Source organism: Camelina sativa, chromosome 18 (genome assembly GCF_030686135.1).
Source record: "Camelina sativa cultivar CO46 ecotype springtype chromosome 18, ASM3068613v1".
Taxonomy (NCBI): domain Eukaryota; kingdom Viridiplantae; phylum Streptophyta; class Magnoliopsida; order Brassicales; family Brassicaceae; genus Camelina; species Camelina sativa.
The window spans coordinates 12,277,804-12,301,723 of record NC_141897.1 but is presented as its reverse complement, the minus strand read 5'-3'; the positions used below and the strand labels follow the sequence as shown (position 1 = coordinate 12,301,723).

Below are 23,920 nucleotides of genomic sequence, written 5' to 3'. Positions count from 1 at the left end.
GGGATTAACTCATTTTTTTCGTTTTTGATCACAATAATCCCCCCCCCTTTTTAGGTACACAGTGCAATGGAGATACCCAAGTACTATCAGAGATAGGATAGATAACTCCAACATCAAGCAGTTTTAAGATTTCTTTCTTTACTACTTCCTTTAGTTTAGGATTCAATCTCTTTTGGGGTTCAATGCTAGCATAAGACTCATTTTCAAGATTGATCCTATGTGTGCAAAGACTAGGTGAGATTCCCTTGATACCATCTAAGGAATAACCTATAGCCTTTCTATACTTCTTAAGCTTAGTTACTAGCAACTCCAATTCATCATTACTCAACCTAGCATTCAGTATGACAGGATAAGTAGAATTGGTTCCCAGAAAACATACCTGTGTCCGGAAGGGAGAGTTTTGAGTTCTACCTTTGGAGCGTTCAGTTCCGACCAGTCGTCAGCATGGGAGTCTGGAATGATCACGGTCGAGTGGGAGGGGTGCGACTCGATTAAGTGGGATGTCGGTGTCTCGAGTCAGGTCATGACGTCGGTCGAGTGGGAGATATCACATTCTGAACTCTCTCTCTCAACTGCACATACCTCCTCTGCGTCGGATAGCTGCTCGAATTCCTCTGGTCCATCCGTTTCTCTGTGGGAATCTAGCAGATTCTTGTAACAAGTGGTCTCCTCATGCAGGAACCCTTCTTCTCCACCCTTGATCATAGCAGTCTTATGATGATCCTCCTCAGCTAATTCCTCCAACAACTCATCAGCCAATTTATCCATCTCTTCAATATAGAAGACTTGTCCTCCTATCGTTGGCTTCTTCAAAGTATCCTTGATGTCAAACTTCATGATGAAGTCGTCGCCTAGATTAAGATCAATCTTGCCATTTCTGACATCAATGATGGATCCAGCAGTCGCCAGGAACGGTCTTCCTAAGATCAGTGGATCTTTTGGTTCTTCATCCATCTCCAGAACCACAAAGTCGGTTGGTACTTCCACGTCTCTGATCCTGACAAGTAAGTCTTCTAAAATACCATTTGGAAGTCTCATTGATCTATCTGCAAGGATGAGAGAGATGTCGCAACCCTTGAACCTTGTAAAACCCAACCTCGTAGCAACAAAGAGTGGCATCAGATTAACTGAAGCGCCAAGATCACATAGACACCTATCAAAAGACATAGGTCCTAGGGAGCAAGGTAGAGTGAATGATCCAGGATCTTTGAGCTTCTTGGGTACAATCTTCTTCTGGATGATTGCACTGCACTCAAGACTTAGTACCACCATGCCTTGAACTTCTTTTGATCTCTCCATCACTAAGACCATCTCCAATGGTTTTTCCTATTTTTACCCGTAAAATAGAGGAACTCTATAATAGAGGTGATTTTTGCTCCAATGGATACCTCTATTTTTTCCTCTAAAAAGAATATTCCATAGAGATTCCTTTTTTATTTTACTATTAATACCTTTTACTTATAAAAGTTGCAAACTAACCCATTTATTTTAGTATTTGTGAAACTTTTATAAAATGTTTACTATAAATGTTTTCAATATTTTTGGTTTTGGAGTAATATTTAAATTTTTTTATTTATTGTTGAATCCAAAAAAAATAATTTTATTTTATTTTAATGGTGTGCAGTTTAATCAAGCAAAATTAATGTTAAGTGAAGATCAAAATTTTAAAGGAGGTTGGAAATTTGGACATGTTTGGGATATTGTTAATAACTTTGAAAAGTTTCAAGATGGTGTTGCTTGTCCTAATCGATTATCTATCCCATCTGGTTTTGACTATACATTGTTAGAATCAGATAATCCTACCATTGGTTCTCCTACACAAGCATCTCCACATTTATCTTTTTCTTCACTAAATTTGAATGATGATGATGATGAGATTGTTGGTGGATCTTCCTCTCCACGACCTCTTGGGGTATAAAAATCCAAAATGAAAAGAAAAATTGGTGATCAAACAACATCGATTATCAACACTTTAGAAGAAGGAAATAAACAATATTTGGAGCAATTAAAGAAGACAAGTGAACAAAGACAACAACATTTGGAGATGCAAAGTAAAAATTATGCTTTGAAAGAGCTAAAGGAAGAAAACAAAGAGCTAAAGGAAGAAAACAAAAATTTATTTTGTGACTTGAATTCCGTACATCCAAATGTTCGTGGATATCTTCAGGCTCAACAAGCGCAAATTTTACAAAAGCGGAACGATCAACAACAAAACCAGCAAGCTCCTCCTCCATCTACGTCGTTTGGTTTGATTGGACAAATTTTTAGGGATATTGGTGGATCCGGAAGTAATTTACCAGAATATTAAATAATTAGTCTTTGTTGTATTAAAAATAATCTATTATATTAAAGCAGAAGTCAAAACGTCCCATATTCAATCTCAGAAAATTTATACCGTTTTTCCATTAATGAAAAGTGCCCCTCACGATGAAATACTTTGCCCCTGGACATAAATTGTCCTATTTTTCGCATTAAAAATAAATCAAAAAAATCGACAGAAAAAAACTATTTACACAAAAAGTTATTTGCAAGATTTGTGAGATCAATCCTTCAAATTTCTATATGATTCTCTTATACGTTTAATTGGAGTTTAGATGAAGAAAATATGGCATGACCTAATCGAATTTTAACAAATTAATGTGCTTAGATAGTCTAAAGATCGACGTTAAAATAATAAATGGGTTTCTGTATGGAAAAAGGCCTGATGACAATACACCTCTTTACTGAAAACCCTAATAATACAGAAACCCTAAAAAGTTAGGTCTTCTACATCTATAAATACAATGATATCATTTGCTTAGACCATAACCCAAAATAAACAAAAAATAAAGTCTCTCTTTTCTTGAATTTTTGTGATTCTTTGTCGTGTTCTCAAATTTATATTTATATTTCGATCTTGCTGTTTTTAATGTTTCATCGACTAATCCTTTTTAAATTTCCTATTCGTATAGTGGTATCTTGGAGAGCAAGATCCACAAATCATGAAGCTTTCGTAGTTGTTAGTTCATTCTTTAATAAAGGTAAAATATATTGCCCTTTTTTAGATTTAGTTTTGATATATAATTCTTTAATGCTCTCAATCTTATAATTGTATTCGACTGATCCTTTTTATTCTTCCTGTACGTATAGTGGTTTCTTGGAGAGCAAGATGTACTAATCATGAAGCTTTGGTAGTTGTTGGTTAGTCCTTTAATAACTGTATATTATTTTGTGATTTTAGGTTGAGTTTGATATATAATTTTTTAATGTTCTCAAATTTATAATTGTATTCGACTGATCCTTTTTATTTTTCCTGATCGTATAGTGGTTTCTTGGAGAACAAGATCCACAAATCATAAAGCTTTGATAGTTGTTGGTTCGTGTTTTTATAAAAGTATAATATATTTTAATTTTCTAGGTTGAATTTTGATATATATAATTATTTAATGATCTCAAATCTATTTATAATTGTATCCTGATCATATAATACCACATTTCGTACTGATCCTATTTGTTTACTGATCATGCAGAGATTTATATGGAAGCAAGATTCATAAATCATAAAACTTTGTTTGTTCTTGGTTGCCTTTGAAAATATGTATAATATCGTGCTTTATGATTCTAAATAAATATGTATAATATTAATAACTATTTGACCAGATGGATCAATCTACAAATTTGTTTCTACTCAATATCAGGTATTATTACAAGAACCAGATTTTTATGTCGATCGTCTTCTTTCAAGACTTAAATTAATTTTAAAAAAAAATTGTTCTTGGAATACTATATTGCAGGAAAACTAGAATTGTTAATAAGGATGATCTAGAGAATGATGATACGATTACTTCGACGATTACAAGAAATATGTTCTCGGATTAGATTACTAATAATACACAAGCTGATCAAGCGAAAGAAATCACCTATGCTGAAATTCCAAAATCATCCGTTTGGTGTGATAAAAAGATGATATGGAAGAGAAAATCAAGGAGAAGACAATTTTCATCACCCTATAATATTCTAATAATATTTGTTTCTTTAATTTAATTTGCATTCTATAGGATGTAACAATAATCTAATTATAAATAAATTATTTTTTTATCTTTTAGACAATACAACTTCTATGAGAATATAGAGTTTGGATTTGTGAAATATCTCAAAAAACTACCTATTAATAAAGTTATGCCTTTAGAACAAATAGTATATATCGTAGATTTATAAAATTCCTTAAATTTAAAACGTAAAATGTAACAATATTCTGATGTATATTCTTTATTTGTAAAAGCCATATACGCAAAATGAATAGTTACCGATTTATAAAATTTACAAATTTGAGAATATTGAAAATGGAAAAAATCATTGTTTGGGACATAAAACTAAAATAAATAACTGATATATAAATGTTTGAATGGATGTTTAACTGTATGAGCATATTTATTATATTTTTAAAGTGATAAAGATGGAAATAAAAATATTGGGGTCATCTTTAAAAGTATACCATAGATGATATTTAGTATATTTTGTATGATCGGAAAATAATAGTATAAATAATTATTGTTTAAATAAGTAAATGAACATGTAGAAGAAATATTTACGGAAAATATCTAGACATAACTACTATTATAAATATGAAAATTAATTCAATAATTTAAATTTACGTATTAAAAAAATTAAGCCATCTCTAAGTTTGTATATATAGACGCAGGTCAGAGCTTATAATCGATATCCAAAACTCGGAAATATTCCAAGGTTCTTAGAATATTTCCCCTTATTTCGTATGTTTTATATTTGATTTTAATTACTGAAATTGTATAATGTAGGTTATATTGTGGTCATGAATAATATGGTTGATCGTGTTTCACGTTTGGATCCTTCAAAATATGAATGGAAGATCCATGTTAGAATTTTGACTTTATGGGAAGAAAATATCGTCCGACTTGGTTCAACCCTAGAGATAGGTTTGACTGATAATCATGTTTGTTGAAGGTTTAAATTCATAAATAATTACATGATTTTATGAACATGATACTATCGTATGAGACCACGGTTGAAACTAATAAGCTAATAATATGATAATTTTTTTTAATTTAATAGGGTAATAAGATCCAGTGTAGCTTTCGTGGTGATGTATATGACAAATTTGTGTCCAAATTTAATGTTGGAAGTTGTATACCAATATGGGTCATGCAGAGCTACAACCCATCAATACAAGATTATTATTTTGTATAAGACCTAGATTATTAAGGGTTTGATTGTTGGAGGTGAAGAATACTTTGATTTCATCGATTATAGTCTAATTAAAAGTGGCTATTATTGTGATGATTATATGAAATTACGTCTTACATTTGAAGATGTCATTGGAGAAGTAACCAATGTTGGAATATTAGATACTTGGAATCATAAACAAAACTCGATGGTTCCGAATAACGACAACAAGTATGCGCTTAGATCACAAAGTGATAGTATTCGTCGATTGTTAAAGATGTGTTGCTGAGATCCATTGGACAAGAAAGTGGACTATTCCAATGATACTGGTTCGGATGATAGCGATTCTGATGGATCTGAATATGAGGACGATGATGGAGGCAATACTGAATCTGATGATGATTGTTTTCAAGAAGAAGAAGATTACGAAGATGAAGGCTTTTATGAAATAATGGATGAAGAGACCGATGATAGTGAAGTCGAATATGAGGAAGACATTAATGATACTGAAGACGACGAATATGAAACTGAATCATGTGAAGATGCTGAAACTGAAGTAGAAGATCGTGAGGAGCAGGTTTATTTACCGAAAGAGAACGAAACACAAGAGTACTCCATGTACCTTAGAATTTATTTCGACCTTCTTGACTCTGGGTATTTGGATTTAAACATATTAAATTATAGCACCAGGAGGAACATTTAAACATTTAAACATATAAACGTTCTTGATTATTGTTTTAGTAATACGTTTTTGACGTGTGAGTTAACCGGAATAGCGGATGGGAAGTTCTATGAGGCTTACAAAGATTCCATAGGTGAAAATCTCATTTGTGTTATTCGATGGGGTGTATTTGATGTATTCCAAGGTACAGACGATATATTCATTCGTTAGAATTTTAATATTTTTTGATTTTTTTAATAAGACTTTACTAATCTTAATTCTATTCCAAATGTATTGTAGATAGGAGGACTGTATCTAACACTATATGCATGCAAATTAGGCTTAACCCTGACATTCCAGAAGTTGAAACATTTGGACGTTCGTAAGTTACCCTATTTTGTTACTTTATTACATAATTTTTCAAATATAGTCTCTTAATGTACGATATGTGCTGTAGGAACTCTAGGAAGAGAGCACGTACAAAAAAATGATGGGGACCATGAGCATGCGTTTTCTATACGCCTACATCTAGATGTTGTCAGTTACATTTACAATTATTTCAGTTATTTACCTTTACTATTATTGTTATTTTGGATATGCATAATAATTTTACTTATGCATGAAACTATTATATTTTACGCAATAAATTAATACTTAAATTTATAGTCTTAAATTACCAGTAGCTTTGAAACTGTTGTTCAACTTAAATGGGCTTTACCTCATGAGACACTAATATGAAAGGCTTCGCGACTCTCCGTACATATATTTAAGCACTATTTGTCTCCACTACATGTTGAGTTTTTTTATCTTTCGTCGCCTCTTCTTAACAATAGTCGTCCTCTAAGTTTATTTACCAAGTGATTATCATCCGCATCTTTCAAGTAAGTTCTCTAAGTTTTTTTTTTACTGTCGTTAATTCAATTTTTTGCTTACGAGAATTCTGATTTCAAATTTAATAGTTTCGATTTTTGCCATGGATGGTGAATGTTCTAGAAACGCAAAGAACTCATGTCCGATTATGAATGGGAAGACGAAGCAATTGTCAAAGTTACAAAGGCGTTTCAAAAATCTAGAGATGTCTCTCAAAAGGAGACGGCGAAACGTTTCACCGCCATTCTTGATATAGTGAAAGAGCATATGAAGAAGAAAGAAGAATCAAACGAACTCACGTGTCAGCTTGAAACAATTGATGCTCAACTCTCACTAATTGATGATATCTTAGGTGGACACATCGATTTGATTGAGGAGAGTAAGAGGCTTGAAGAAGTTAGAGTAGTTATTGAGAAAGATGTAAAAGATTGTGTTGTGCCTAATATTGATTGGGATAAACTTTGTATCCCATTTAGTGGTTAACAATCTTTGTAATTTCAGAATAACATTATCCTCGAATAAAATTACTATAATCATTATATTTACATTCCAAGAAAATTTATATAATATTTGTAAATTTAATTTGTATAGGATATTCACTCTTGATCTCATACGATAATATTAGAATTCTGAAAAAGATTGATTTATACTTTTAATAATATATGTTAATTTAAAAAAATATATATATTCATGATAATTTCTATAAAACCATAAAATAAAGATGGATACTAACCAATTTCGTAAGTTATCTCTTGTGATAATGATAATTTTCCAGAAATAAGGTTAAATGAATATTCTAACCAAGATATTGTATGTCGATTTAGTATATATATACGTATTCAACAGATGCTTCCTATTCTAAAGAAAAAAAAAGAAGTATAAGAAATTTGAAAATATGAACACTAATTCGTATTCTTGTGTTCATCTTGCTGATTTAGAACCTTCTCTCATTCAAAGAAGAATCAATGTTAAGATTGTTAGAAGATTTGTTTGCAGTGCTCCATTAAACGAGGTGGTTGAGTTTGTATTAGCGGATGATAAGGTAATATATATGCATATACTTGTAATCATAACCATACTCGAATCTTATTTAATTTGATATTCTTTTTATAGGGTTCAAAGATACATGGAACTTTCGACCGGAGTTTGGTCCAACGCTTCGAACCGGTATTTGCTGAAGCAAATTGGATCATTATTTCTAATTATGATATAACACCAGCTGTTGGGGATTTTAGACTTACAGCACATAAATTTAAAATTATATCAAACATCATGACTTCAACACAAATGATATCTTCTTTGAATGAAAAATATTATTTTTCTTTCGTATCTTTCATAGATGTCGTTTCAGGCTTTGTAATTCCGAATATGTGTCTTGGTAAGTAGTAAATCAATTATTTGAGTTGTCATATAAAAAGTAAATATATAAAATATGTGTTACTGATCAGAATATATTCGTTCTGATTTTTAGATTTGATTGGCCGTCTTGTGCATGTTGAAAGCTCCGCATACGTCTCAGACAACGATGTCCAACATCAACTTTTATTTGAGATTGAAAACAAAGAGTGAGTTTTGTATACAATACTAATAAAATTTTTGTTTACTTATTTTATTAGAAAAACTAACTTCTTCTTCGTCTTCAAGTGGTTATTTGCAACAAGGTTATTTTGCACATTTTTATGATGGTTTCCAGGAAATTGAAGACAACATTATTATATGCATCGTCAGATTTGGTGCATTGTTAATGTCAAAGGTAAGAGTTTAATCTAAACAATTACGGCAATCTTTGATAAAATATATGCTTATCTTATATTATGTTTTTTAGGTCATACAATGATAACTACCGCATGCAACTGTACACAGATTCTATTCAAGTATCCATGTCTTGAAGTTTCGGATATGCGAGATCACTTTCAAAAGTTGGAAGATTAGTTGATGCTTTTATATTTATGGTTTTATGGTTTAGTTTAAAATTTTATAATTTCGAATTCACATAACTAATATTTTCTCAAAACTTTCATGAATAATAATAAAAAAATATCACATTTACTAATATAATAAATTTTATTCTTGATTCGATGAATTTAAATTTCTGTATTTTAAATGTTTTTTTAAAATAGATGTCACTGGTAACGACGATTGGAGTCGTATCTATGAATGGGACCTTTACAACTTCTACATCCTTTACTTTTTCTAAACTAATCTCTTCATAAATTCTCTTTGTTTCTATTATAAAAATATGGCGAGATTTGTGTTCTTTAACAAGGTGAATCCCTCAACTATGCAATGGAAGATTTGTGTTAAGGTGTTCCATTCACGGCAAGTGAAAAATAATTTGAATGAAGTTTCGTTAGAACTAATTTTGGTTGACGAAGAGGTATTGTTATTGTTGCTTTTTCTTTATTTTTAAGTATATATGGATTGTCATCAAGTATATATGGATTGGCTTAATATTCTTCTAAATATTAATTATACATATACTGTGAACTAGGGTTCATTTGGACATGCCACAGTTCCGGCGTCACTCTATGGTCTTCCGTATCTTGATATGTCATAAAACCAAAGTTATGTTGTTGAGAGGTTCAAAGTCAAGGAGGATAAAGAGCAGATCCACAAAACCAATCTCGGTTATCGTTTTATTTTCACAGACAAGACTATAATAAGTCTTGCAAGAGGATAAAGAGCAGATTCATGGACGTTGGCCTTACGGTAAGTATTAGTTTTTAATGGATTGTTTAAATAAACTTTAATTTTACTACTTATAATACAAATCAAAATATTTTATGCAGTTAATTTGATTGGATGCATCACTAATATTGGGAAAATCAAGAGTTTCAGACAAGAAGACAGCGCTGATTGTTGGAGTCTGATGGAACGATACATCAGATTCAGAATCATGTCAATTGAGTAAGTTCTAATATTATTGCATGCACTTTTTGGAGAAATCTAATAAATGGAACGAAATATCGTTTGACAGATTTATATGTACTTGACACATTATGTTGGGTAATCTTTTACACTTACTTAGATTTGATTTAAGTTAACTTTGTTCCAAGAGGATATGTACTTGACTGCTTCGCAACCGGATGTTATGCCAATCATATGTTTAAACGTTACAAGCTTGGAAACGGGAAGAGGATTTGTCTGTTCAAAATGTGGAAAGGAGTCAGATTTGGAGGTACTGAAATGGTTGAATATATCATCTGTTAAAACTCTAAGTTGTAAATTATGATTATGAAATTTTTGACTGATTATATTTTTAACAAAAAAACGGTTTTGTAAGATGATAATGTTCTCCTAACCAACGGCGATGGGTGTTCGGATATAATAGAGGATCCAAAGGGTGAAGAATATTCAGACTACATGCATATGTAAGTTAAATTCATACATCTAATCATTAAAAAATAAAAATAAATATAAGTATACGAATATATATTAAATTGTACTTTATTTTTACCTACATCAGACGATAAGTATTACAATTCATACATCTATCTCTTTTTATTGTCATTTGTAAAATGACAAGTTTAAATACTATACTTAACAATCAAAATTATATTCCTAATACAGGGAGGAACGATTGATGCCAAAATAGATGCTGCTTTATATGTAGAAAAGTTTCATGACAGAATTAAGGAATGAGACTGGTACATGCTTTCAAGATTCAGAGTGAAAGCTGGCCGACGATCTTTCATAAATTCAAACAATCCATTTGTGATCATGTTCATAGACCAAACAGAAATGATTCCAATACCTCCGAGAAGTACAGACAATTTCTACTGTCTTATTGATTCGTCAATGATGCAGAAATTTACACATGATGAGAAGAACTGTTGTGTTGGTAAGTTCTAATATACAAGTATTCGTTCTATTATAATTAATTTATATCTATAATAAGACGAAATATTATTCTATTTCTTTGGGATTCATTTTATATTAGATATTTGTGGAATGGTGATGCATGTAAATGAGAGTCGGACAATTGATTTCCTCGATCGTCAAAATGGCTATACGTCCAATAATAAAGTTGTGACATTTACTATTCTTGACGTCATGTAAGATAATTTGTAAAACTATCAATATTACTTAAAATATATTATTAGTAAATTTTAAGTATCTGATTAACTATTACTATTACAAAAAAATGTTATAGTGGCAAAGAGATCGAGTGTGTTGCAGTTGGCGAAACTTGTGTTGATTTTCTTAAAAAAAGGGGAAAAATTCTTTCCTCTCCTACCTATTGTAGTCAACCAATAATGTGTACGCTTTTGTTTTGGAGGATATCTGTTTTTGAAGGCATTGTAAAGTATCTTCATAATTGTAACACTTAAAATTTATTGCATTCAATTATCATTTTATTTCTAACCAAACTTATACTTAAATAGGTATCGAATGTCTGATGTCTCAATTAAATTGTTTGAAGGTTATACTTGAAGATGAAATTGCAGGAATCAAAACGGCCGATCTTGCTAAAATGTAATTACTATACTAAAAATGTAATGTTTTTTTTCTAACAATTAATGATATCTAAAATCTAACTTCTTTTGTTTATAACAGTCGATGGCCTGACGATGATTCATCTGATGAAGACTGTTTAGAGGAAGGTTGCAGGTCAAACAACCAGAGATGAGGATGTCCTGATGTTTTCAATAATTTCCCATGATCTTATCTGTTTTGAAAATTTTCAATATTTAGTTGTTGTAACTTTGGACTTGTGTATTCATGTTTCGTTATGTCATAAATTTCAACTATTTTAAAACTTACGATTTAGTTATTATTGAATTAATATAGTTTAATGTTTAACAATAGTATTAATTTATATCTAGAACACTAAAACTGGTACGCATTACGGGAAAGGTAATATGTTGTATTCCGTTATTAACTAAAATTGGAAATATATGAAATATAAACTTTGACCCAAAAAATTACTTTATGATTGTATAGTTATAAATTTAAGAAGATTAAGTTTAAAAAGATTATTAATAATATCTCTTAGAAAAAAAAAGGAAAGGTATAAAGAGTAAACTATGATTACTGGAAATCAATAAAATGTAAAAAAAACAGAAACGGAAAACCATAATAATTGAAATGAAAAATAAATTTAACAATACCATTTAAGTATTCTCGATGATAATATTGTTATATTGGAAGAGTATTGCGGATTGGAAATCGCTTTGAGGAAGGCCCACCCGAAAAAGAATGGAATGAGTTGTTCGTTGATCTGGAAAACATTTAGTACGTTATTTAGTTTTATTTGATTAAACTAAAAATTTTATAGTGATACTTTGACTAAATTCTAAAAAATTAATGTAGGGGTGATCGATTGTCATGCTGATTACCAAAGTCTTATGCGAACGATTTCTTTAATGATTAGATACATTGTGTTGATGATATCATATGTGTAATACGCTTTGCAAAAATTGAGAGAAAACAAGGTAAAGTATAATTCTGTATATATATATTTAATAATTATATTAATTTCATATCGTTAAATATATATATTACAAATTTCTTCGTATAGATTCAATCATGGTGACCATGGTGTACAATTGTACGAAGGTGATGATGAATCCTCCATGTCCGCAGGTCACGCAGATGAGAGATGCCTTTGATGATATGGAATCCTGATTTTTAATTTATTGAAGTTTATGGGCTTTTTAATTGTAATGGAATCCTTATTTTTATAATTTAAAAGTTTATTCGTCTTTACATTTGACATATACAATTATTCTATAATTTAAAACTTATGATGTTCGTTTTGGTCTGAAATTTGAAAGAATTATTTTTATATATATAAAATGTCATGTTTAAACTTAGTTACAAATAATTAAGGATTTAAGATAATTTCTATTTAATAGACATAGAACTTTTCCTAATTAATTTTAATAATCAGTGGAAATTAAAGTTCTTGAACGAATATAATTATATTATATTTTTATATTATTCTATAATGCCTAAAAGGTAGTCTGGAAGATATTTAATATCACTTAGATTTAAATTTCTAAAAACCAATAGAGACGAATTATTAACTTCCCTTGTCTGAGATGGAAAATAAGTATATTAATTTTAAAAATGCAAGTTTGCATTATTATCATGATATACTTAAAGAAATATTGATTAAAAATGACAATTATCTTTTTGAGAGAAAAGTCAATTGGATATATTTAAAAATTATTAGTTATCATAATGCTTCTAAAAAGGAAATTGATATAATATTTAATATTATCATAATTAATTAAAAATGTTGAATTCCCAAATTATATACTCTATATATACTAATACACATCGAATCATTATCGACAATTAGAGTTTTAGTTTTTTTGAGAGATTCATTATGGCCTCCAAACAGATCATAATCTCTCCCTATGTTAACATTAGTGAGATCAATCCTGCTCTAGATCATTATAAGATCAGGGTTCGTGTGATAAGACTTTGGAAAGCATTCAAATCGCTGCAGATGGTTTTAGTCGATGGAGAGGTTGGTTTCAGTAAATTTAAGCTTCTTTTGTAGAAAGTATTTTAATAACACTATACTATTGAAACTGGTTCTAACATGACATCTGGTATTAATTTAAGGGTACGAGGATTCATGCGTCTATTGAGGATGCATTGGTGAAGAAATTTCATAACCAGCTTAATGTTGGTGAATCGAAAATAATCGATACTTTCAGTTTTGTGGAATATGACGGTGATTACAGAACAAGTGCTTTGGGATTTAAGATGGTGTTCTATAGAACAACCATAGTAAAACCATGTGATGATTTCCCGGTCCAAGTACCTGAAAAATACTTTCAAGAATTTTCAACAATCTTGGCTGGGGCACTAGACAAACAAGTATTGTTTGGTAAGTTGTGCAAATATGTATATGAGTGTACTATAACCAGTATTGTTATGAATTATGAATTATGAATTTGGATTATGAATTATGTACTATAACCAGTATTGTTATGTTTTGATAGATGTGATGGGCCAAATTGTTGGTGTTGGTTCTCTAGATAACGTTATAACTAAGGGAGAGGACAACATGAAGATAAGTTTTGACTTTCAGAATATAAGGTTTGTTTTAAAAAAAAAATCAAACTAATCTCAGAAAGCGTAAAATAATTAAAACTTTTTGACTACAGTTGTGATCGATTGAGTTGTACGATATGGGGTGATCTAGCAATAACTTTTGAAGCTTCTATAAAAGAACACGAAGACTCGGTTGTTATCTGTGTTCTTAGATTTGCATGTTTGAAAGAGTGGAAAGATAATTTTTAAAATGATACATATGTGTGTTCTCTGTTTGTGTTAATTGAATGAACCTCTTCTTTAAAACTCTTATATTTTGTTTGCAGGTAATTACAGTATATCAAACGCATTCAACACCAGAGATATTCACTTAAATCCATCAATTCCAGAAGTTGAAAGATTCTGAAAGATGTATATAATTTTTCTAATTACAAACAAAATGCTTAACATGTCTTTAATGTGTACACATTCTTATTTTTTTTATTTTTTTTAAAAGGTTGCCAAACACTGGCGTCGTTGAACTGGTTCAAACTGATGATGAAGCAAATCATGTACAACCAAAGGTAACTTTATATGAAGAGTTTTTCATGATAAATGAAAATAAGACTATCGACGATATCCTGTATTCACTCGAGGTATTGTTTATCTAAACACAATACCAAAAAATAATTATAATTAACAAAAAAATAATAATGATGTTTGTATATGTAGGTACGAACATGTGTGACTATTGGGACGATCTGTTCGGTGGAAAACGTGCCTGAGTGGTACTACATTGCATGCATAGTTTGTAGAAAGAAGGTTCAACCATATTCATTAGAATCGGACAAGGGTAAACAACGTCTATATAGTTGTGGTGTTTGCGACGACAATATCAAGGAAGTCGATTATAAGTATGTATTACTTAATTTTTTAACTTACTTAATATGATTAAAATTGTATTCATGTGAAAATGCTGATCATTAAATGGCTTCTATATGCTTTAGGTATAAACTCATACTGTATGTTTCCTATGGAACGTCTCCAAAAATTAAGCTGCTATTTTATTATGGTCTAGCTCAGCTTTTTGTAGGTAAAAAGGCTGACGAGTTGGTAACACAACTAGTCGAGGTACGTCTAATATAAATGCTGAATTAATTTAACTATAAGAATTACCTCTCTCTCTTTTTTTGTGAGTATGTTTTTAATAAAATCTTAAAAATGATCAGGACGATCTTAACATCATGCCTGTGTCTCTTTCTGCTCTAATTGGGAAGACTATGCTCTTTAAGCTTTCTATCAAAAATGATAATTTGAAGAGTGACAGGGCTTCTTATGTTGCTGAAAAGTTTTGGGAGAAGGATGATATGGTAAATCATTTTGTCAAGGTAACGTAAAGATTATAAATGTAATCATAAAAATGTTTACAATAATTATCATGCTTTCATTGTGTGCTAAAATTACCTTTAACAAACTTGCTAGGAAACTTACGGAAAGGTTCATAATGATAACCAAGAAATAGAGCCAGATGAACAAGTTCTTCAACTTAAGTCAGATGAAACAATATCACTTTCGACAAAGAGAGAGTTGCCTGGAGTCAATGAAGACATCGTACGACGTCATAGCATGACTACTAGAAAGAAGATCAAGACTGAAAATCAAACATATTATTATTTTTTATGTTATGCATTACAATAAAACAATAATTTATGTTTTAATAATTATTTATTATTTTTAATCATGTGAGCTATGAGTTATGGAAAAACTTTGGTCTTAATATTCGAATTTTGTTATTAATTCTTAAATTTTTAAAAATATAATTTCAAACTATTAAGTATTTAAAAATTTATGATGTGCCAAAAAAACATATAAACTGTTCATAAAAATATAAATCTAATTATTTACTATTATTCTGAGTAGTTTAGACAAAATTAACTCAAAATAGTATTATTGATAATAATTTCCTATTTAAAATTAACAAATGTTTTAGTAGAAACAATCTTTAAAATTTAATTACGAAAAAATAACATATGTTAAGATAAATCAGCATATTTAAACGTCAATTAAAACCGAAATACTGTGATAATAATATCCGCTTATGTAAATATTGAAGCGAATATTTTTATAAATGTAAAGATTAAACCTACTGAATATTATATAAATGAAGATTGTCATCACCCTAAGCTCCTATATTTTATTTTAACGCAAGACGATGAGACCTGAAAAACTACCAATATGGAGAAAGAAGCATCCAATTCATGTCGTCAATACAACACGTAATTAATATTCAGCTTTTGAAATATTTTAAAGAATATTTTTCTATAACATATTGTATAACGTTCAATATTATTTCAGCAGATAATTCAAAACTTGCAAGGATGAAAAGAACAAAAACTCTTAAATCAAAAAAAAAAAAGAACCGCAATGAAGGTTTGGTCTATTCCTACATATTATAAAACACGTACTAAATATTTATTAATATAGAGTTATTGGTGTTTACCTATGTAGATGGTTTGCTTTTGCCTCTGATGCATGAAGATTTTGCATGTTTTATTGTTTCTAATTTTGAGTCAAATGACGATAGCGATTCTGATAGCTCGATGGGTGAATCTGATACTGAGTATGGTACCACACACAATGTAACACATGAATATCAAGCCGTAACATCTGGGTTACAAAAATAATGGTTATTTTAAAAAATCAAATTTTCCTTTTTGCGATAAACTTAAACGTATAAACAAATAAATTTTTTTAACTTTGTAATGTTATTAAGTTATTATGACGATGGAGATCCTTCATATATATGTGAAGATTGTGGGGCATATATGTGGTATGGAGAACGCTTAAACAAGAGACGTAAGAAGGCGAAACCGATTTATTCGATGTGTTGTGGAAAAGGGAAAGTCAAGCTCCCCAAGCTGAATACTCCACCAAACACATTATCGGCATTGTTATATAATGACGATGATAGGAGTAAAAACTTCCGTGATAATATAAGAGCATACAATATGATGTTTTCCTTCACGTCGTTAGGTGGAAAAATAAACCATTCTATTAACAATGGTAGAGTGTTGTACGTGTTTCAGATGTGTGGAGAAAAATATCACCGTATCGGCGATATTCTACCTAAATCCGGAGAAAAACCGACGTTTTTACAGCTTTATATACATGAGTAGATAATGAAGTTCCTAACAGGATAGCTGCGTTCGGGTCAGTTTTATATAATGTTTAATAATATATAAATAAAAAATATATTGATATGTTGCTAACATGTGTATTGTTTTTTCTTTGAAAGACCATCTAGAGCTACAGAGAAAATAATGCAGACAATTGTAGTACTTATAAAAAGGATGCTTGATAATCATAATCCACATGTATAGGCGTTTAGATCGGCACGAGAAAGATTTGATTTAACCAATAATGTTGCAGATTTAAGATTAAGGATTCCTGCAGAAAGAAATGCTGATGCAAAGACTCATAATTTGCCTACATGCAATGAGGTTGTTGGTTTGATATCTGGTGATTTCAACTCTGGTGTATTTAAGCGTGACATCGTGATAGAAAGTCGTTCCGGAGGTTTGCAAAGAATAAGTGAACTCCATCCAGCTTACTTGCCTCTGCAATATCCATTATTGTTTCCGTACGGAGAGGATGGTTACAGGTTAGGCATTGACATTGGTTTTATAGATACGGCTGGATGAAAAAGGAAAACAGTTTCCATGAGCGAATTTTATGCTTTCCGAATATTCGAAAGATATCAAGAGTCTTCAGCGATTGTAATGTCGGGAAAATTATATCAGCAATTTTTGGTAGACGCGTTCACAACCATAGAATCTAACAGATTGAATTTTATTTGGCTGAACCAAAACAAACTCCGGACGGAAAGAAGATAAAATAGTTGAAGCTGTTAACCAAGGAAACAAAGATCTTGCAGAACACGATAAAAGAATCTATATCCCTTCATCGTTTACAAGTGGGAAACGTTATATGATGCAGCATTATTAAGATGTGATGGCTACTTGCAAATACTATGGTTTTCCTGATATTTTCATAACGATAACTTGTAACCCCAAGTGGCCCGAAGTTGTCCGTTATTTAAAAAGGCATCGTCTTAAGCAAGACGATAGACCAGATATATGCTGTTGAGTCTTTAAGATGAAGTTAAATAGACTAATGGAACAAGTGACTAAAGAAAAAACTTTTGGTGTTGTAAATTCTGGTATGTTTCATATTATTAATATAGATTGAATTTTCTATCCGTTGACGTGTTAAAACCCTAATTTATTAACAATGCCTTTGTATGTATGTGTGTGCAGCTATGTATACAATAGAATTCCAGAAGAGAGGTCTGCCTCATGCACACATGATCTTATTCCTGCATCCAGACTATAAAATGCGTACACCAGAAGACATTAATCGATTCATAAGTGCTGAGATTCCTGATAAAGAACTGGATAAGTATTTATATGAAGTTGTTTCTGATGTTATGATTCATGGACCTTGTGGTATTCATCACAGAGAAAATGTTTGCATGAATAATGGTAAGTGCACTAAGTTTTTTCCAAAACCATTCATGGAAAAAACTGTCGTCGACGATGCTGGTTATCCAATATACAAACGGAGACAAGACGGAAGATTTGTGCAGAAAAGAGGTTTTGATTGTAATAACAGCTTTGTTATTCCGTACAACCGGGATTTGTCCATACGTTATCGTGCTCATATTAATTGAGTGGTGTAATCAGTCACGCTCAGTGAAATATATTTTCAAGTACATCACCAAAGGGCCGGATTACATTAGAGCTACTGTAGGAGAGGAGGACGAGCATAATGAGATCTAGAAATATTATAGCTGCAGGTATGTATATTTATAATTTTTAAAAAAATGTAAGACAAATTTGAAGTTACGTAAAATATTTGTTATTTTTATTAGATATGTCTCCGCATGTGAAGCAGCTTGGTGAATATTGGCTATTACGATTTTCGTTTCATCTTCCTGGACAGGAATTGGTTGTTTACAACGAAGATGATCCTATTGCAGATGTTATGAAGCGTTCTGCCAGAGGATCCAAATTGTTGGCTTGGATGGAATGCAATAAAAAATACCCAGAAGGTAGAAGTCTCACTCATGCTGAATTTCCTAACATGTTTGTGTGGGTTAAGAGTAAAAGAATCTGGCAACCAAGATCTAAGAAAAGAAAGAGTTTTGCAGTAGCTAGAGTTACTTATGTACCACCCTCTATAGGGCAGGCCTATTACTTAAGAGTTATACTTAATATTGTCCCAGGAGCCACAAGTTTTGAATTTTTGAAGACGGTTAAAGGTAAACTGTACGAAGAATTTAAAGATGCCTGTTTTGCCTTGGGATTATTGGATGACGACAAAGAATATATTTTAGCTATAAAGGAAGAAAGTACATGGTGTTTTGGACTGTTTCTAAGGAAGTTTTTTGCCATTCTATTGCTTTCAAAAAGTGTTTCTGTGCCTCTCGATCTCTGGGTCGCTACGAAGGATATATTGTGTGAAGATATTTTATATTTGCAAAGGAACCGTACGAACAACCAAGGTACATATATAGTTATTTTTATAAATGTATAAAATTATATAAAGATATACTAATGTAACAATGTTCACGTTTATAATTCATAAAAAAAAAATATGTCAACTAAAATCAACCTACTTTATAATACAGGTCTAATGTTAAGTCAAGAACAAATAACAAACCTATGTCTAGCTGAGATTGAAATGATTATGCAGTCTAATGGAAGCTCTTTGTCAACTATTGTGAATATGCCTAAACCAGATGGATCTGTGATGGATAATAATGAGAAGAGGCTTCTCATAGATGAGAGAAACTTCAAACGTGATGAACAAGTAAAGAATTACGACAGGTTATTACGTATGGCAACCGATGAGCAAAAAAGCGTATATTTAGAAATTATTAATGTTGTGAATCGAAACAAGGGAGGTATGTTTTTTGTTCATGGATTTGGTGGTACTGGAAAAACATTTCTTATGGAGTATTCTTGGTGCTGATATTCGTTCTAGGGGTGATATTGTTCTTAATGTTGCGTCAAGTGGTATAGTTGCTTTGCTTATGGAAGGTGGTCGGACAGCACATTCTAGATTTAGTATACCCATCCATGTGGACGAATATACAACGTGTTCGATAGATGTCAATTCTCACCTTGCCGAGTTAATTAGAGAAGCAAGACTCATTATATGGGATGAGGCTCCAATGATGAACAAATATTGTTTCGAAACGTTGGATAGGAGTTTGCGAGATATTATGAAGTGTGATCGGGTTTTTGGAGGTAAGGTTTTTGTTTTGGGGGTTGATTTTAGACAGATTCTACCGGTTGTGCCAGAAGCTGGTAGAGTTGGTACAGTTTTAGCCTCCATAAACTCATCCTTGCTTTGGAATAGTTGTAAAGTACTTCAGCTTACACAAAATATGAGACTCCGTAAGGCTCAAAACAGTATCGATGCAAATGATCTCACTACGTTTTCAAAATGGCTTCTCGATATTGGAGACGGCAAAATCAACAAGCCTTACAATGGTGAGGTAGAAATAGACATACCCAAGGATTTATTGATTACAGAATGTGATAATCCTATACAAGCTATTGTTAAAGAGATATACGGTACATCGTTTGCAACAAGGACCGATGCAAAATTCTTTTGCGAAAGAGATATTCTGGGTCCAAGGAATGATGATGTCAATAAGATAAATCAATATATGCTCTCTCAAATTCCAGGTATATCAATAGTATTTTTTTTTTCATTTTTATTTTAAATTCTAGTGTAAACGGATTCTCATTTTATTTTTTTTATAATTAGGGGAAGAGAGACAATATTTGAGTTCAGATAGTGTCGAGACTTCCGATACAAGTGATTACGATGATATGACATACACTCAGGAATTCTTAAATAGTATTCAAGTTTCTGGATTACCTAACCATGTTCTGACATTGAAAAAGAGAGCACCTATCATGTTGCTTAGGAATATTGATCCTGAGAGAGGTTTATGCAATGGAAGGAGGTTGATTGTTACACAAATGGCTAATCATGTTATCAAAGCAAGGATTGTAACTGGTAAAAAAAACGTCAATGATAGAGTTCTTATTCCTAGGATGTTTGTCTCGCTACCAGATGCAAAGTTTCCCTTTCGTATGAGACGTCGTCAGTTTCCCGTTGCTCTTGCATTTGCGATCACTATAAACAAAAGCCAAGGTCAGACGTTGGAACAAGTTGGATTGTATCTACCCAAGCCCGTTTTTACGCATGGACAACTATACATTGCATTTTCTAGAGTAACAAGCAGAAAAGACTTGAAGATTTTGATTACAGATGAAGAAGGAAAATGTCAGAACAAAACCCTTAATGTGGTTTTCAAAGAAGTCTTTCAAAATATATGATTTCCTTTTAAACATCTAATATCTACTATAATGTTTCATTTCATACTATTGCCATCCGATATTCAGTTTTTCCCCCTTAATAATATTACCTTTATCATATCAATATCTAAGTCTTAAGTTTTTAAAAATGAAAACATGAAAATATCTTCAAGAAGTTAAGATCTTCAAGTGTGACAACCCTTATATTAAACTGTATTTATTTATATAATATTAGCATTTTTAATAAACAAACATAGTTTAGTCGTGACTCTTTGTATTCCTACAAATCAAAAACCCCCTTTTGTTTTTTATAACAGAGAAGAATCAAGAATAAACCTAATTTGAGAAAACTATGAGGTTCGATTATATTGCTGATCTGCTGCCCGAAAGAACTAATTGGTGTGTAAACGCCAAGGTCTTACATTCTTGGAAAGTCAGAGAGTTCGTTACCAAACGAGTTCTGCTTCTTGTGGATGAAAAGGTTAGGGTCGTTAGTTAAATTGATTTTATTGAAATCTGATGTTCTATTAGTTATTGTATATAACATCTCTTACACAATTGTTGAAAAACTGTGAAGGGAGACACAATTAAAGCTCCTTATTTACCTGATACACTCACTAATATCCCGAAATATATTGACGATGGTGAGTGGTACAGTATTAGAAATTTCAAAGTGATCAATCCAACCATGGAGGAAAGGAATACCCATCATCCCTATCATATTAAATTTATGGATGAAACCAAGATGAGGCTGCTCGAATCATTGAGTCCTAAAAACTACTTTCGGTTTGAGGATTTGGATGATATAAAACGTGGAAGAATAGATCATCACATCTCTTTCGGAAAGAATTTCTTAAATAGATTTTATTTTATTTTGTAACAATCCGTCAAACTAGATTCTTTTTAGGATTTATGTAATTTTGTGTAATGGTGCTTCGTAAAAAAACGATTAACACTTTACCAAAAATAGTATAGAAACACTCTGTAAACCTAAATTATTTCTTTTTCCCTTATTAGATGTTTGTGTGTGTATAATGGATGTGGAAGATAGAAGGAAACTTGTGAGTATCATTGATAATGATGAAGTTGTTCTCTATGAATGGCAGGTAAAAGATATTAACTCTACCTTTATGACGTTATGTTTTAATGTTGTCTTGGTTGAAATTTAAATTGATTTGATAAACATGTAGGTGTGAAACTGTGAAGTGTCGTCTCAAAAACAAATACACATTCCAATTCATGACCATATGGCAATCGAGCGGGTGCCATCTCATTTACAAATCCAAACATGTGTTCTGTGTAATGCGATTTATGAGGTTCGGAGAATATGAAGATATGTTACATAAATTTTTCATATCACCACAAAAAAAATTGCTTATAGACACAAATTTTTTTGTAACTACACCCATAACTATGTGGCTATTATGCTAATATCCAAAAAAAGCCATAAAACTGGTAATTGTGTCTATCCGCGGAAGCGTTGCTACGAACTAGCCACAAAATATTTTGGGGCAATTAGCCACAAATTGCAATACAACATTTCGTAGTTATAGTTTTGTAGCTATTTAAAATTTTATCGCTTTTTCTGGTTATTATGGATACGATTAATCACAAATAAAGTCGTGGCTATCTTATTAATTTGTTTAAAAAAAACTAAAACATGAAATACAAAAACAAAATCCATCGCTAAACCATAGCCGCAGGACCACCGCCAACAACCCACCGCTGGACCAAAACCCATCACATGAACTGCTGCCACTAGAACTCCGAGAAAGAGAAGACGAACACGAAGTACCTCCAACCTCAGCCACAAAAGATTTAACCCAACCACCGGGGATAGTCTATAATCCGGCCAAAAGAAGATCTAGGACACTAGATCTAATCCCAAAAGCTTAAGCAATGAAATCGGGGAGCTGGTTTTGCCGTCACCACCCTTAGCTGCGAGATCTATCGCTAGGTATCCATCACAGAGATCACTGGAGCCGTAAACCCAAATATTGTGAAAACCTAACCACCTTCGCCTCAGGCCAGAGAAGAAACTCGGGGAGGTTCATAAGAGCATCTGGCGTCACCTTCTGCATCCTCCAACGATTGGAGATGTGAGGAAATGGGAAGCAAACTGTTTGATTTTCCCATAAGAAGGATGGGTTTGATTTTCTCATATAGATTGTAGAAGAAGGAGGAGACAGATACGAAGAGAAAAGAAGAAAAGCACTAACGAGTTTTAACCAAAAGAAAGAAAAAAAAGAAGGAGGAGATTTCATCCGTTGGATTAAATCTATCAATGGTGGAGAATAAGCCAAAGCTGAATCCTTGTCTCTATGTATTAGCCAATGAGAAGCTTTAGTTTATTTTGTTTATTTATTTATTGGTTTTACAGTTTTTGGTTTACTTTTAAAATTTAAGTTTTAGTGATATTAAATTGGGGTTTTAGCTTTGAATATATACATTATATGTATGTATATTATAACTGATTTGTTGGTTTACAGATTTAAACTTATAAGTAAATAGTATTTAAAAAAGATTTATAGATTTATGTAAAGTAAATATGAAAATGGCTTTAATATTGGTTTTGTGTATATATATTGATTTATATTTTGGTTTAACAATTTATGATTTAATTTCTACTTTTAAGAGTTTTAAAGTTAAACAGGGTTTTAAAATTTGTGGTATATAAATTAATGTGGGGTTATGATTCAAAGTTTGAAAAGTATTTAATTCAAACATGTAGAATTTTTATAAGTGTTAGATCATAGATTTGCATATATTATAATAATTATATATGTTTCTTAGAGTTAAAAGGTTTTATGATTTGTGTTTGTAG

The 23,920-nt window shown here is 31.3% G+C and overlaps 2 protein-coding genes and 1 pseudogene across 2 annotated transcripts; all 3 read left to right on the top strand.

The window, feature by feature from the left end:
• The first annotated feature begins 1,630 nt into the window (after positions 1–1,630).
• LOC147922810 (uncharacterized) lies at positions 1,631–2,308 on the top strand (annotated as a pseudogene).
• A 10,711-nt stretch (positions 2,309–13,019) lies between these two features.
• On the top strand, positions 13,020–17,403 carry LOC104763262 (uncharacterized). Its single transcript, XM_087497798.1, has 9 exons — positions 13,020–13,190; positions 13,289–13,556; positions 13,672–13,768; positions 14,220–14,358; positions 14,435–14,616; positions 14,710–14,833; positions 14,932–15,072; positions 15,185–15,313; positions 17,083–17,403. Exons 1-9 carry the CDS (start codon positions 13,047–13,049, stop codon positions 17,401–17,403), a joined length of 1,545 nt encoding a protein of 514 aa, XP_087353924.1. The 5' UTR covers positions 13,020–13,046.
• A 472-nt stretch (positions 17,404–17,875) lies between these two features.
• On the top strand, positions 17,876–22,292 carry LOC104763261 (uncharacterized). The gene is made up of 8 exons (XM_087497797.1): positions 17,876–17,921; positions 18,019–18,354; positions 18,633–19,022; positions 19,392–19,590; positions 19,748–20,457; positions 20,540–20,932; positions 22,114–22,202; positions 22,287–22,292. The coding sequence occupies exons 1-8, from the start codon at positions 17,876–17,878 to the stop codon at positions 22,290–22,292; spliced, it is 2,169 nt and encodes a 722-aa protein (XP_087353923.1).
• Positions 22,293–23,920: the final 1,628 nt, after the last annotated feature.